General features: G+C 36.5%; 1 protein-coding gene across 1 annotated transcript in view; it reads right to left on the bottom strand.

The window, feature by feature from the left end:
* The window catches only part of LOC128208062 (dynein axonemal heavy chain 6-like), a 131,503-nt gene that overhangs the window by 30,778 nt on the left and 82,879 nt on the right, over positions 1-17,846 (bottom strand). Inside the window, exons 74-78 of the mRNA XM_052911377.1 lie at positions 17,515-17,610; positions 17,023-17,163; positions 14,060-14,275; positions 10,753-10,871; positions 7,525-7,636 (exon numbers count right to left, since the gene is read on the bottom strand). Coding sequence (XP_052767337.1) covers positions 7,525-7,636; positions 10,753-10,871; positions 14,060-14,275; positions 17,023-17,163; positions 17,515-17,610 — 684 coding nt within the window. The remainder of the gene's footprint in view (positions 1-7,524; positions 7,637-10,752; positions 10,872-14,059; positions 14,276-17,022; positions 17,164-17,514; positions 17,611-17,846) is intronic.

The following is a 17,846-nucleotide window of genomic DNA, read 5'->3' as shown; positions in this document are numbered from 1 at the left end:
GGTTCAGGCATTGTTGAGTTATCACTCGGACAACCTTTTACCATTCAAGATCACTGTGACCTTGACCTTTGGCTCTATGAATCTACTGGTCAGGCTTAACATCCATGTCAAATTTAATATCATAGGTTCAGGCATTGTTGAGATATCAGTGGGGGAAGATTTGTTAACTTTTTTGCGTTAAAGGTTACTGTGACATTGACCTTGGCCTGATGACTCCCAAAGTCGATAGGGGTCATCTACTGGGCAGGCCCAACCTTCATGTCAAGTTTGATGACCATAGGTCCAAGAATTGTCGAGTTTGCTTTCAAGGTCACTGTGACCTTGACCTTTGACCCCTAAAATCAAAAGGGGTCATCTACTGGTCAGGCCCAACCTCCATGTCAAGTTTGAGGGCCATGGGTGCAGGCATTGTTGAGTTATCACTTGGACAACCTTTTATCATTCAAGGTCACTGTGACCTTGACCTTTGGCCCAATGACCCCTAAAATTAATAGGGACAATCTTCTGGCCGGGTTCAACCTACAAATTAAAGTTGAGGGTCATGGGTGCGGCCATTGTCAAGTTATCACTCGGATAACCTTTTACCATTCCAGGTCACTGTGACCTTGACCTTTGGCCCAATGACCCCTTAAATCAATAAGGACCATCTTCTGGCCAGGCCCAACCTCCAAGTCAAATTTGAGGGCCATGGGTGCAGGCATTATCGAGTTATCACTCGGACAACCTTTTACCACTCCAGGTCACTATGACCTTGACCTTTGGCCAGATGACCCCCAAAAACCATAGGGGTCATCTCCTGGTCAGGCCAATTCTCCAAGTCAAGTTTGAGGGCCATGGGTGCAGGCATTGATGAGTTATCAATCGGACAACCTTTTACCATTCAAGGTCACTGTGACCTTGACCTTTGGCCCAATGACCCCCCAAAACAATAGGGGTCATCTACTGGTCAGGCCCAACCTCCAGGTCAAGTTTGAGGGCCATGGGTGCAGGCATTGTCACGTTATCACTCGGACAACCTTTTACCATTCAAGGTCACTGTGACCTTGACCTTTGGTCTGATGACCCCCAAAAACAAACGGGGTCATCTACTGGTCAGGCCCAACCTCCATGTCAAGTTTGAGGGCCATGGGTGCAGGCATTGTTGAGTTATCACTCAGACAAGCTTTAAAATTATTTTACCATTAAAGGTCACTGTGACCTTGACCTTTGACCCGATGACCCCCAAAATCAATAGGGGTCATCTACTGGCCAGGCCCAACCTTCATGTGAAGTTTGATGACCATACTTCTAGGAATTGTTGAGTTATCACTCGGACAAGCTTGGTCTACTGACGGACCAACCGACCGACCGACCGACCGACCGACCGACATACCGACATGCCTGTGCATAAGGGGCATAACAAGAAAGCCATTTTATCATTAATAACCTATCCAATGACATTTCCAAGTTGGAAAATGTAATCTTAACATTGAGACATTAATGAAAGAGTTGTATAGGTCAGATCTTCTTTTATTGATACAAGACAACACCATCACCAATAGACAGCAAAGCAATGATGTATAAGGTTTGTGTAGCTTGATTATATAAGGCAGCATGGAGACACATGAAGCAGTTTAATAGTTGAAACTGACTGTGGCGTTCAGAAGCCTCATGCTGGTCTGTGCTGTATGTCCTTGTAGAATATTCTGAGACAGTCGGAAGGCAGCAGTTATATTAATTTATAGCATGATAAGATATAAAGACTAATATGATAAAAGCCAAGATAATTTCTGCACAAAATTGATGGATATACAACTTGAAGTAAAATCAAAGACGAATCTCGGACAATTTTCCAGGCAAGATAAGTGGACAGGAACACAAGTCGACTCTTGATGACACAGAAAATATGTCACATTACAGGCAAGGGAGATTGAACCTTGTTATTACAGCACATTTTACGGACATATTATCGGATAAAGATGCCTCTCAAATTGGAAATTAGGAAAAAAATCACACATGTAAAACTGATTGGCAGAAAAGGAGGGCTTCAATTTTGAGAGATCATTCATTCCTTTTACAAAAGAGCATAATCTTGAAAATCTGTGACAGTGGAAAACATGATTATTTAAATTATATAAAATAATTTAATATAAGAAGAATATAGTTTGGATAAAATTCTTGAGAATTGTTTTTTGAAGTTTGGTTATATGTAAAATAAATCATATTAAATTACCACTCATGAATATAAGCGCTAACTCATCCCATGGAGGAGTGCTATATGTGACGGCATCTGGACAGGAAATCACGTTTATCTACTTCCAAGTGTGTTTGTTAACCATATTTGTCGCGTGCTGGATAATCGCTCTAAATGCCATTGTGGTTCACACCCTGATGGTACGTAAGCCGCACAGTGAGGTAACGGACTATTTCGTGTCAGCATTGTCGGTAGCAGACCTTCTGACTGGGGTGGTGCTGTTGTATGTGACAGCTTACAGTCTACTGCAGTTCCAGGTAATGTTTATTTTGTCCAAATATCTTACAAAGGTACTTTTTGTATAGCAACAGTAAATTGTATGGTAATGTTTTTAAATCTTAGAGAACATTTTACTTAATTAAAATAAAATCACTCCCTTATGCCAAATGCTTATATTTGATGGCATATTGAAATTGATAGGACCTTTATAAAATAAATAATTTAGCCTTTCTATATAATATTGCTAAGGTGTTTAAATTCATTATTAATGCCCTTGATCTTAGAGTTGTCAAAATTTAAAAATCAATGTTCTTACTATCTCTAAAATAGAAATATATATATAAGTGTAATTTGATATGCTTTGTCATATTCAAGCTTAAAAAAAAATAATCTTGAGCTATCTTTAAGAAAGACAAGAATATAAAGCCAGGGGTGAGAGCTTTAATCCACATAGAAATGCTGTTACATTTGGTCATTTTTGCTTTTATTTAATCATCAAAATGTTGTTCAATTTCTTTAAATCCAACATGCAGGTTGAGTGGGAGTGTCTGTTCCGGTTCGGTCTCACCTACCTTGTCTCGCAGGCCTCCTTCACCCACATCCTTGCCATCACCTTCGACAGGTACATCAAGATCATCGCCCCACTCAAGTACCTTGTCATCTTCACCAAGAAAACTGCTATCGGAATCTCCATTTCTATATGGACTGTGTCAATCATCATCGGCTTATTGCCGCTCCTCGGCTGGCGCAAGAAGCTTAGCCAAAACAGCATTGTTTGCAGATTTTTTGGGGTGATTCCCGATGGATATTTTATCTTTAATTTCTTGTTTTCAGTAGTAGTTTCAGTACTCATGCTGTTCATGTACATTCACATTATCTGGGTTGCCCGACGTCAACGTCGGGAAATGAAGGCCCTTACAGAGACATATAGTTTGAGGCCCCAGCAGATGGACGCACAAACCTGGGCACTCGCAAAAACTGTGGCCATCATTGTTCTTATCTCAAATCTCTGCTGGCTTCCAGGAGGTACAATGTCTAATTTGTCCACTGATAGTAATATATAGGCCTAGGAAAAAGAAATCCACAGAATCCAAAACCATGAAACCCATGTTCTAGTGTAGGTTTAGACAAGTACTGTTTCCTATTATAACACCAATCTGGCAAAAATAAAAAATATTTTTCAGTAACTTCATCAATTAACAATTAAGGAAGAGTTGGTTGAAGCAAATTATTGACTATGCTAATCTATATTTCAGTGGTTGTGATATGCCTGCATCTCTCTGGCAGTCTCGAGGGTGTGGGGCTGGAACAGCGTGGGGACCTCATCACATACACAGGTCTTATCGTGTTCTCCAACTCCCTTCTCAATCCAATAATCTACACCGTGAAGATTCCCGAGGTCAAGAAACGCTTTCTCATGCTGCTATGTTGTCAGAAGACACGACCTAGCCGAGGGCACAGTTCTCGTACCAACTACACTGATGACCTCGATGTTATTGAATTATAACTCGTTATTATTATACATATAGTAGCTTACACCAAAAGGAAACTTTATAAAGACAAAGCACATTGTGAAGCTGAGAGTTTATCTTTAATATGAATATTTAAATTACTTTTTTGGAAATAAAATAAAATTTGTAGAATTTTGCAACTTCTGTTGCTCACATGTTTTTGAGAATAAACCATTTATAGATCATGCTACAAGTTCATCAATTTTGAAGACAATAATATATGTCTTTAAGGTAAGTATCTTTTCACACTGGTTGCTCAAACATACCTTTAAGAAGCAGGTGTATTGAGAAATTGATTTCAACTGTATTTTGTTTCACATAATTTGGCCCCAAAAAATAAAATCTTGTGAAAAACAGCAGTGTCAAAATAAATTATGGACCAACCCAATGAAGATTTAGCAAAGATTTGACAGTGAATCAACAATATCTAACCTCTAGTGAAAACTCTATGAATATTTCCAGAGTCCAAATAAAGTCTGACACTCTGAGAGACATATATACCCTCTCAGGAATACTAATACAGCAAGCCAACAATGATCAACAGTTAGTGATTGGACGTTCAATGACCTGCTATTGTTTCATGCAAGAAGGTTTTCTCATACATATAGTACATTTAAAATGCAGTCCAGAATCTTGAATCAGTAATATTCATTCTTGAATATATACTTGAATAGAATATATGCATTTTGGTGGTCTATAAAGATGAGACTTCAACAATGAAATCTCTAAACAAAACCTATACAATTTGGTGTGTTTTTCTTAAAAACTACAATTTAATATAACTTACATCCTTTTAAGATATCTAATAAAACTGTTTTAAAGTTAGAACACAATTAATTCTTCTTGTGAAGTGAAGTATTGATTTTCATGTCAAATCAATGAAATAAATTGCTATCTTACATTGAAAAAAATAGAAACGTGGCAATGCGACGAAAACAAAGTTTTTCATGTGGGCAATTAGAAATTCATACATGTGAACTCTCCTGGCAGTAGGTAAAATATACAGCTTTTGAGACCCTCTACTGTTATACTGCTTTCACATCGAAATCTACTGCTGTTGAAAGGTGTTTTAGATACCTCAAAGTTCTATCAAATTGGACTTCATACAAAGTTTCAAGGCCTTGACCTTAACCCTACCACACCTAAAAGGAAACCCAAGCTAGCTTATTACATAAGCTACCTTTACACCAAGTTTCATCACTATCAATTAATTCTTACTAAAGTTATGGGAGGAAACTTTTTTTTCCTTTTTAAGAAACAGTGAACTTGACCTTGACCACCCTCAAACACCATCCAAAGCTAGCTCTTCGCATAAGCTACCTACAAACCAAGTGTATTCACTATTTATCAATCCTAAAGCATACATGCCATATCCCCCGGCGGGGGGGGGGGGGAATCCCCAGGAATTTCGATCCATCCCCCGGTCTCCCGGTGGGAGATAAAAATCCCCCGGAATTAAAAAAAAAAATTTTTTTTTTTTTTTTTTAGAAATTTTACATCAGGCAATAATGACAAAGTAAGTGAAACCACAATATGTGACTGAATGTAAAGAAACAACTCCACAAGGGTGAAATGCCAAAAGGAAACTTTTACAACAAGTGATCAATTAATTTGTAGTAATTATCAAAGGCAAAGAAATATTACTATTTTGGAAGGAAGAAATTAATAATATTTATTCTATTCTCTTATTGTCTGAAAGTCATCAAGCTGATAGAATTAAGCACAATTTTTTAAAAGAATTTGGAAGAAGGTAAATTTAATTTAATTGTCTCGAAAACATATTTTTCCAATAACATATTTTGTTCTGCAAGTGCATTACAGTATGACATGACAGTGTATAATAAGAATATGATAAATCATGACATAAAATAATTCTGTATAATGAAAAAGTTAAAGAGGTTTTCAAAGCAAACTATATATGAATACATTTTTCGTACTTGCGTCTAAAAATACTTTAAAATTTCGCCAACTTAGACCTGCTAAAAAAATCCCCCTGAATACAACCAAAATCCCCCTGAATTTTCAGCCTTTTGAACAAATCCCCCTGAATGGTCTCCAAAAAATATGGCATGTATGCTAAAGTTAATAGTAGGAAAACTTTTTCTACTCAGAGTAAGATTGACCTTGAGTACCAACCTCAAAAGGAATCCCAAGGTATAAGCTCTTCACATAAATTACCTTCACACAAAGTTTCATCATTATCAATCAATGCTAACTTAATATTGGGAGGAAACCTTTTCTGTATTTTAAGTAACCTTGACCTTGACCCCACACCCCTCAAAAGCAATCACAAGCTAGCTCTTCACATAAGCTACCCTCACACCAAGTTTATACAATATCTATCAATCCTAACTAAAGTTAATAGAAACTTTTTACTACTTTAAGTAACCATGACTTTGACCATGACTGCACCCATCAAAAAATTAATCCTAAGCTAGCTCTTCACATAAGTTGCCTTCAAACCAGGTTCATCACTATCCATCAATCCTAACTTGTTATTGGGTTGAAACTATTTCTCTGTTTAAAGTGACCTTAACCTTGACCTCAGCCACCTCAAAAAGCAATCCCAAGCTAGCTCATCACATCAGCTACCTTCACATCCAACTATCCATCAATGCTTATTAAGTTATTGGGCAGAAACCAAATATCTACTTTAAGTGACAATGACCTTGACCTCCCCCCCCCAAAAAAAAAAGCAATCTCTAGTTAGCTCTTTACATATGCTACCTACACGCCAAGCCTTTTCACTTCCCATCAATACTGAATAACGTTTTTCTTATTTTAGTAACTTTGACCTTGATCCAAAACCCCTCATAAGTAATCCCATACTAGCTTCTTACATAAGCTACCTAATGCACTAAATTTCATAACTATCCATAAATCCTTACTAAAGTTATTGATCAGAAACATTTGAAACCAGCTTTGACATACCAATTGTAATAAACCAGTTTTCTGTCTCCATTAACAATTGTCCTTTATATTCAAGCAAGTAAATAATCATACAGTGAAGAAGCATACAAAATGGAAGAATGGGTAATTAACTTTATTCAGGCCTTTATTTGGTGATATATTTTGATGTAACTCTTCTCTCACTGAGGAGTAGTCTAATGTACAAACTTGTGACAAAGAGCAAAATTAAGATGCAGCTGTTGTAAGAGTTCATACTAAACTATACTAAACCTCTTCACAATACGGCTGCCTGAACATTATTTTGGAAACAGGTTTGTCGAAGTGTTTGATGAAACTTACATGTATCTCCTTATCAAACTCCTTTAATTAAATGAAGGCATGGCTCTTTGAGCGGCATAGACTGCCCTTTGTTTTATTTAAAATGGTGTAGTAAAAGAAAAGTTATCTTTAATTTAAGTCTTCATTTTAAGCAAAATGTTGCCTTCCGACATAGCATATCAGACATAATTTATCACGTGGTATACAAACACTGCGTACATGACAAAGCAAAGTTGGTTGAGTTTATATTCTAGAGCCTAGCAGAACTCCTGAATTGGTGATACCCAAGGGTTAAATGAAGTCAGCCTATGATAAGGACTGGTGATAATGTACCTTTAAAAGCATGGCCTCTCCGACACGGATGGATGATTCTAGGGTTCGCATGAAGTTGGGATCACTTGCAGTCACCACCTTCAACTTTGACCCTTCCATTTGTTGAATCCAGCTGCAAACAGAAAAAGGTCCCATAAAAAATGGTACTTACATATCAACTTTAAACATTAGAGGTAAAAAAAAAATGTTCTGTTCCTTTGACCCCTGGTATAGAACCATTTTGTTGTCAACCTGGAGTACACAATTTCCAGAAACCTGCAGGCAGTTTTTTTATCATTAATTCAGTATCATCCAAATTTACTATGAATGTCAATGTCAGAAAAATGGAGTAAAAAGTATGCTCAGAATGCACCGTTTCAGACTAGAAATTGTAAAAAAATGTTTTGGGAGTGCCCAAATTTCGGTTCTAATGGGCAAATGACTTTAGGTTGCGCCCATAAGTTGAGTCCATACATGCACTTACATTACATAAATTCCTAGTTTTGCTCCTGGTTTATCAGTATTCAAAGATCATGGATGTTACTTTTTTTGTAAATATATTTTAATGCTTTCTAACTGCAATTCAATGGCCAACAAACTTTTGCCTGCATGCTTTGCAAAGAACAACACCAACTAATGTATTGACAGGCGTAAACAATAACTCATTTTTTCTTCTCCATTAGTAGATGCACAAACGATGATACTTGTTGTCTAAGGGAACTGCACTGGAAAACTGTTGCCATTACTTGTAATGCAACTCCATCCCTTAAGATACATAGTGTGCCTTGACCTCCTGTTATTCTTTTCATGTTTTACGATCCATGAATATCAATTAACGCAAAAAATCATGAGTCCATTAGTGTGTGTAGAAAAAATACAACAAAGTGTTAGTGGTATTAATGTGGTATTTCTCGAGGGATTTTGTGACAAACATTACAGTTTTTCTGGTTTTGGAAGTCAATCATGCCATGCCTTCAAAACCTGCTAAAATTAATTACTACCTCACGCATTCTATATATAGCAATATAGAAAAAATCCAAGTTAATCATGCTTCTTTTGAACCCGAGTTGAACACATCTAGTTTGTGATAAGATTAAAGATGCACCCTTACTGAGACTCAAATAAGAAGTATCACAATTAATACAATTGTTTTAATTTACCAATGGTTCTTATGAAGGATACTGGGTTGAATTTGAAAGAAAGGTGCCGAAAACATGGTATTTCTACCTATGAGAAGATCACTGTAAATCTTTCAGGACCCACCAGACATTTAATATTTCAGCTATTAAAGACACAATTTGCTATCAGTAATTACTGTGAAATCATTTGTTGGCATGAAATTTCGTGGTTTTTCAAAAATTTACATTTTCGTTGGTACTTGAATTCGTGGTTTTTCATTTTTGAAAAAAAACATCGGTAACTGCGATCGTTGTAAATCATCTGCAAAATCTTCATGCGCTGGGCATGTATTTTTCGTCTTCTACATCAAACTGTTTATGAAACTTGCTATAGTGGTACGCTATGCCAATTAGTGCATACACCCATGTCAATTATCAATTTAATTGGAAATAAAGGTCATAAAAGAAGATGCACCCTGATCAAAGATATAGATAGGCGAAGCCATTGAATGCCAATTAAGAATTTTGCAAACTGTGAGAACACCGAGAATGTGCGTATATTTGAGTAAACCATCAATGTTAGCGAATAAATATTTCAATAAAGAAAAAATATCGAGTACCAACACTCAAAACACACTTCTTGTAAACCTAGAGATTTTCATATACAGCACATGTTTAAGCACATGTTTCTGTCATTTGGTTCATAAAATAATCACAATGAAAAGATTTGGTTTATTATTTGTTAATGGCAGATATAATATATTAACAGAACAATGATAGTAAGGTGATAGACTACAGTGATTTTGGTATTTACGCTGTCCACTGCGACCTCTGTAAAGAATATACTGGAGATGTACAATTAACATGGCAATTGGAAAAGTGAATAAAGGGTTTTTATTTTGTGGGATCTTAAATTCGTGGATCACCCAACCCACGAAAACCACGAACATTAATGTCCCACGATATTAGTGATTTCACAGTAATATTTTCCATAAATGCATTATTTAGTAAGTAGTTCAAGATTTATCACTCTAAATTTATGTTTGTTATACATGTGTCAATTTCACAAGTCAACAAGGTAGAGCAGTTAGTAGCGCTTCAAGCTCATAATCCGAGTGTCAGTGATTCGAGCCTCGCACTCTGCACATCTTTTTTGGATAGGTAAAATGTTATTTTATGAAGCCCATCTGTTCTTTTACAAACTGTTATGCACCAGTCAATTGTACCCCTCCCCCACCTCAGGTCCGGGGGTATACTGGGGATAGCAGGTGAAATGATGGGCCATTTTTTTACCTTTCAGGACGCCCCGCAGTGCTGAGTTAATGCGGTGTTATTGTTTTCGCGTCGAAAAAAACGGGGAATGGGCCATACCTAGGATGTCCCCATGGTGTGGGGGCATTTGGCTGGGATTTTACCAGCAGTTTGTCCCCACAGGGCCAGGATTTTACCTGGGATTGGCTGGTCTGAAAGTCAAAGTCCCCGCTATTCCCCGGACATGGGGAGGTGTGGTTACAATTGACTGGTGCATTACAAGAAACAGGACATGATGAAGGCCCCCACATCATTACATTAATTGCATAGTTCCAGATTCAAGCAAAAGCAAGAGATGGCAACAGAGAACATTAATGGCCAACGAACTTTCTGTACTTATTTCTTTGAAAATTACTGTTGCTATGCTACATCAATCTAATGGCAGTGACAGACGATCTCACATCATGGTAGCAATCAGGCACTTGAAAGTAGATATAATGACCACTTCCTTCAGTACAAGAATGTGTCATTCTCTTCAAAGTGGAAAATAAGTGTTAAATATCTGGGATCAATTTAAAAATTGTGGCTTTCCTTGGAGAAAATGGAGGATATCATACACCACTATGATCAATAAGTATGATAAGCATTCAAAAAGGGAAATCTGGGCATCAATTATCCATCAGTTATATGTTTCACTTTTGGGCATACAATGACTAATAAATCAGAATTTGTGGCAAAGAGGTCTATATCTGAAGCCTTTGTTGCTATATGACCCTGTGGACCAGTTCTTAACTATTTTTACCTCAATGGTAAACTAAATAATATAGATTGTCAAACAGACTAAGGCATTCAGTAAAGATAGACTATCTGAAGTTCTTACCTTGCTGCTTGACCCTGGGGGTCAATGAGTAGGGGCCATTTGTTGCCTTTTTTCACCATAATGGCATTGGCAGTGGAGTGGGTGTCTAGGGGCAGGCCCTCATTCTGCCACACCAGCACCTGTAAATATAACAAATATATGGAGTTGGACTTTGAATTATATTTAAGAGTCATTTATCATAACAGTAAAATAAGGATTGTCTTAAAAAACAACAAGATTTTCGTGAATCATTGGACGGGAGTGACATCATTTGAACAATATAAGGGCCATAACTCTAGTGTGACTATGATGATTTGACTGGTTATCGATCTTGACCAAGATATTATGCTAAGAAGTACTGCTGCCAAGTTTGGTTAAGATTGGAGAAGATATGTTGAAGTGGGACATGGGAAATGAAAGTGTGACAACCTACATCATTGCTGCCTTACACCATTGCTGCTAAAACACATGAATGCTATGTGTCTGTCATGGTATGCAGGCCTCAAAATTATACTAAGGTAAAAAAATATGTGTTTCTCCTCAAAAAAATCTCCATAATTTGTTTGCTAGTTAAATCAAACAGACAAATTAACTTACTGAGCTCCTGGAGGATATTTAAAGTCTAAGTGCAAATAGCCTCACACAAATTCTAATTTGGTTAGGTAATTCCTGTGGCATCTTGACAACCATGAGCAAGCATAAAACCTTTAAGAGATGCTCTGTCTGAGATGCTGAAACAGTACAGTAACCTTTGACAACTTCAAAGGGGCAGAGGCTAAAAAAATGCAGTTAACCTTTAAGTATTTTTAAGCCGTTGATGCTGAAACAATGCATTCAATTTTGCGCACTTTTTAGGGGCTTATGTCATAACAGTACAGTAAATCTTTGAGCACTTTTAAGGGGCAGATGCGAAACCAGTGCAGTACATCTTTGAGCATTTTTAAGGGGCTGATGCGGAACCAGTGCAGTACATCTTTGAGCACTTTTAAGGGGCGGATGCTGAAACAGTGCAGTACATCTTTGAGCATTTTTGAGGGGCTGATGCTGAAACAGTGCAGTACATCTTTGAGCACTTTTAAGGGGCTGATGCTGAAACAGTGCAGTACATCTTTGAGCATTTTTGAGGGGCTGATGCTGAAACAGTGCAGTACATCTTTGAGCATTTTTGAGGGGCAGATGCGAAACCAGTGCAGTACATCTTTGAGCACTTTTAAGGGGCTGATGCTGAAACAGTGCAGTACATCTTTGAGCACTTTTAAGGAGCGGATGCTGAAACAGTGCAGTACATCTTTGAGCACTTTTGAGGGGCTGATGCTGAAACAGTGCAGTACATCTTTGAGCACTTTTGAGGGGCTGATGCTGAAACAGTGCAGTACATCTTTGAGCACTTTTAAGGGGCGGATGCTGAAACAGTGCAGTTTATTTTTGAGCATTTTTAAGGGGCTGATGCTGAAACAGTGCAGTACATCTTTGAGCACTTTTGAGGGGCTGATGCTGAAACAGTGCAGTACATCTTTGAGCACTTTTAAGGGGCGGATGCTGAAACAGTGCAGTTTATTTTTGAGCATTTTTAAGGGGCTGATGCGGAACCAGTGCAGTACATCTTTGAGCATTTTTAAGGAGCTGATGCGGAACCAGTGCAGTACATCTTTGAGCATTTTTAAGAGGAGGATGCTGAAACAGTGCAGTACATCTTTGAGCATTTTTAAGAGGTGGATGCTGAAACAGTGCAGTACATCTTTGAAAACTTTTAAGAAGCAAAGTCAGGAAAAACATGTGAAACCATCTTGGATTTTATTTGTACTCAAATAAAAGTTGTAACACATTGATGTATGCCAGCATCTTTTAGTTTAATCAAGCCACTCCTCTAGGCCCTGTTGCTGTTTCACATGTGCATTAGGATAAAATAATGAATCTGTTTAATACTGTCATTTAACACATTCTAATGTCATTATAGCAAGTTGATGTTGAATGATAAAAATAATTGTATTAATCCTTTGAAAATACTGGCATCCAATTGAAAATAGTAAAATATTTAACGCTTAATCTATAAATGTGTCCATATCAATCAAGACGCTGATAAAATCATTTCACATTATCACTTGATCATTTGAAGTACATACACTCTGCCCTTATATAAAAACCTTACATAACATTCAGGTATGGACCGAATTTGTGATGACAGGACAAAAACTAATCATCATTGCATTAATCATAAACATGTATGATTATCATCATTTTAAAGACTGAAGTTTCTAATTATTCTAACTCAGACTTTTAAGAAGATATTGTCTGCAGGATGAGGGAAAATAAGAAAAAAAAAAAAAAAAAATATTCAATATGTGCAAGTTTACTTTTCGATTTGATGGAGTTTAAAATGAAAGTTGTTTTTATATTTTTTATCAATGGGGAAACAATCATCATTCTATGTGTATATTTATCACATGCTATACCTTGCTTCCTGCTTAATATAACCTATACTTAGGTCAGTGTGTGTATACCATGTGATAAATTACGTCATATATGCTATGTCGGAAGGCAACATTTTGCTTAAAATGAAGACTTTAATCAAAGATAACTTTTCTTTTACTACACCATTTTAAATAAAACAAAGGGCAGTCTATGCCGGTTAAAGAGCCTCACCTTCGTTCTTTATCGGAGTTTGATTAGGTGATTAGTTTCATCAAACACTTTGACAAACCTGTTTCCAAAATAATGTTTTGACAGTGCTCCGTCCGACAGCCGTTTCATGAAAAGGTTTGTCGAAGTGTTTTAAGAAACTAAACTCTCAATCAAATTCCGGTAAAAGACAAAATGTGGGGCTCAGTTAGGGGCGTTGACTGCGCTAGGTTTCATTTAAAATTGTGAAGAAATAGTGAAGTTATCTTTGTTTAAAGTCTTCATTCGAAGCAAAACGTTGCCTTCCGACGTAACATTCATGACGCAATTTGTCACGTAGTATACACACACTGTAGGTGTGAAATATTAAATTTCTCAATTTCTGTTGGTGACACAAAATTGCTCCAAATATTTGTAAACAATTCAAATGGGAAAAATAGCAGCTTAATTGACAATATTTCTGCATTTCAAACAGTTTATTCTTTTCTGTTTTTATGACAAATTCAATTTGATTAAAGTCATTAATTTTCTATTGAAAAAAAGAAAAGAAAATTAGGTATTTCATCTTGAATCTCCTAAAAACATATTTCAAGACATCTTATGATTATTATGGCTACTGATAACGTCATGAAAATAATAAAACATCATGACATCATCAAAACAAGTGTGACATCAAAATTCTCTCCTTACATTACATTGACTTACTAACCTGATGTGCTTGGACTGTATTCTTTATGAGGTCATAATCCTTGCTGATGGGAATGTATGCGTCCCGACAGCTGTCCAGCCATTGATGTATAAGCTTCTTTCGGTATTTTGCTGTGAAGGGGCCGATGTAACACACGCTAGCGGCAGTAATCAGAGTGTCCCCTACAAGTCCTTTTAGCTTAAAATCCAGCTCATTCACGCTTTCTGCCCAACGCACCTTGAAAATGGAAAGTATGTTGAAATTTAAACAAGAGCATCTCAGAACAAGACCAAACACTCGTCTGTTGTTCTTCAGTCAAAAAAGGGGGCATAACTCAAATATTAATGAAGACAGAATTATGAGCTTTGCAGTATATGAGTGTATTGTCTCTAGAAACATGTGTACCAATTTTCATATGAATATCTTTAACTGTTCTTGAATTATGGTCAATGTTAAATCTTTGCATGATGCATCACAGCTGCTGCCAATAATGACACCAAGGCTTTCACAATCCCTTGACTTTTTTGCTTTTGAAAAACAGATGAGCAAATAATGGCATTTTATCAAGTTGTATTCTCATTGGATGATCACAACATCATTTAACCAATTAAAAAATACCTATTTTAAAATGCATTTTTATAATATTGACTTGCTTTTTCTCTATTCTATTGATATTCCAATATATACATTTTTGTAACTACACTATTTTAAAGAGACAGGGCATAAAAGAAATATCAATCCATCTAAGGAAACAATCCATTAAATCAACTTTCAAGGACATGTTGATTTTTTCTCAGACAAGTGTTCTGAATTAATTAAACAAAGCCATTTACTAAAATTCTACTTTTTTTGCTGCTAGCCTTTTGCATACATGACATTATTTCTGGAGACCTCTCAGCGGATTTGGTTTAAAAAAAAACAGGGGATTTAGACATAAGCCCAGGGGATTTTACACGTAAAAAAAGGCAATGAATCTCAAGCATGCCATACTGCTATACTTTTAAAAGTAGTTTATTTAAACTATTTCTTTTAATCTGAAAACCACTGCATTGAGTTATATTGTAAGAAAATGCATTCCAAATCCTGGTATATTCATTACCCCGCCAGGATATCGGGTTATGAATCTAAATTCCAGGGGATAAGGCAGGTGTACTTTTAAGTTAGATTTATAGCAATTATTATCATTATAATGCGGACATTTCATGTAATATTATACAAGTAATAACAGTAATCATATGAGATGTTAACAATAGAAATAAACCAAAAGGAGACTTTATCATAAAATTGATTTATCGCAGCCGTTTTCTCACATTTTATCCCGAACTGTATAAAGCCATTACCTACCTCGAGGACAATGGGCAATGTAATAAACAGAAAATAATTGAATTTGTGGAGATTCTGTCTGCAACTAGCAGTGCTGTATATTGAGAGAAAATCTCAGAATAGATATAACGCTCATTTAACAGGGACAGATTCCTTCAAACTAAATTAATGTCAACATTTATTTTATTATACTGTTTAAGCTGCCGTAACTGTCATCAGCAGTGGCTGGTCACCTCATATAAACAGTTATTTACTTTTTCAACAAAAACCCATCCATATTAAAATAAAAAGTCACCTAATATGTCTCTCTTGCTTTGCTTATGTCACTTCCATTGCTCGATTCTACCCTATTTAATTGCCACATAACAGTTGCAGGCACATTATATGCCAACACCATATTGACGTCTTACCCAGAAACACATAATCTCCAGTTGTCTACAACACTCGTGGCTGTTTCCCAAAATGTAATAAAGTAACACTGTATATTTATTAATTTCAGCTCCATTAGGACGATAGTTATTAGCTGTACCAATAAGGATTCCCTTAATAGTACTAATTTGTTCAAAAACAGCATAAGGAGAGGTACTCTTGGGGAAATAAGCTATATTGTTTTCGAGTTTGGCTTTAATACAAGGAATGAAATAATTGGAGTCTTACAACTTGTCATAAAATTGAAGGTGGTAAAAACCCAAAGCATTTGTGCATAAAACATGAATTTCTAGTACCACCTAAGTCTACGGCAAATCTATCAATGACTTCAGAGTACTATAGTAACTGCACCCACTGCCCGAAATATTGGAATTATACACAATAAGCGTGCAAGTATGGATGTATTCATGGTTTTGAACAATACTGTCACTTACTATGAAATATGTACCTTGGGCTTATTGGAATATTGTTAAAATTCTGCACGCTTTTCATTGCACAGTACGTCAAAGTCTGCTTTATGGTTACAATACTTATATGACAATTAATGTGTATGCAAAAACAAATAAAACATTCTCCCATATAATACAATGCCTTATATGACACCACCAAATCAACCCTTTTTTTCACCCTTCCTAGTTTTTCTTGAACTCTCGGGACATTTACTCCAATTAGCGATCTCTTAGGGTGCATTACTTTGAATTTCTTCCAACTAACTGAACTTATTTTGCAGGGCTACAGTCTGACAGTAATAGCTTTCTGTCTGAGCAGATGCTAAATAGGGAATGTGTCTGAACTCAGAAATAAGATTTAAGATTCTTGAAAGGTCGATTTTGGGTCATATCACCAAATAGGCAAAAAATCATATTTTCTCGCTGTCAGCAAGTTTGAATACTGACTGCTGACTACAGTAGTAAGACATTTATTTTCAATCAACTTTACTTTTGATTAGCAAGCTACACTATCAGAATGAGAGCCCCTCTGAGGTGTAGCTGTATGATGGTTTGGTGCTGTTTGAAACATTCACGTTGGTTAACACTATCATACTGTGCCAATGGTTTTATGACATACAATTTTATTCAATCTACCTTTTCATTAACAAGAGCTCCTTTGAAAGTAATGGCTTTCTTGAGACATAACTGTGGGGTCCTCTACAGTTCCATGAGAGTTTCACACTGGCTACAATACTCTAGAAGCATAAAAATATTTTTTGCACAAGTATTCACCTAACCTACCTTTTCATTAGCGAGGGCCGCTATGAGAATACTGGCCCTCTTGAGGCGTAGCTGTGTGGTCCTCTGGTGTTCCTTGAGAGATTCACGCTGGTTAACGCTCTCCTCGTATTTTTCTGTCAATGTGTTAAGATGCTCCTGGATCTGTGTGGAAAAATAATGTTCATTAACATTATAAAACACTTTAGACATAGTTTCACAGATCTTAAGTGAAGTAGATATTACTTGACAAGCTTTGAATGAATTGATTAAGATAATCATAGCATTTTACGGGATAAATCACATTTTAGAGTGGAAGTAGAAGTGTGTTCATTAAGCTAAGTATGCCATATTAAGCCCAGCTCAGTATATGGAAGAAGAAGTATCACCACAAAATAAGTGCTTTTTCTGCCACATACAATTTAAACATGTAAGGTCAGCATTAATCTAAGAGGTATTCAAACTTGCATACATTCAATACAGATCAAGCAAACCAAGCAGATCTATTGCCCATACCTTTCCGAGACTGGCTTGTTTCTGGGCAAGGGAATTCTGGGCCAGCTTAAGGGCCTCTTTAGCTTCCTCTACACGACGCTGCTTTGGCTTAACCATCTGTAACATAGAATACACACTGTGTAGGCAATACAACATGGACATAGCATACAAGTGTTCATTAAAGACAAACTGAGGTGGCTTCCTTTGCTCCTTCTATACAACTCAACTTCACCATCTGTAATTTAGATTACATTTAAAGTTCAGCTGAACGGCTCATTGTTTATCACTGTACTAAAAATAACCAGGGGTTCTGCTTTTGTAGCATGATTTTGAATAATTGTAATAGACATTTT

This window comes from Mya arenaria, chromosome 11, assembly GCF_026914265.1.
Source record: "Mya arenaria isolate MELC-2E11 chromosome 11, ASM2691426v1".
NCBI lineage: Eukaryota > Metazoa > Mollusca > Bivalvia > Myida > Myidae > Mya > Mya arenaria.
Note: the sequence above shows the minus strand (reverse complement) of the source record. Positions and strands in the feature narration are given on the sequence as shown.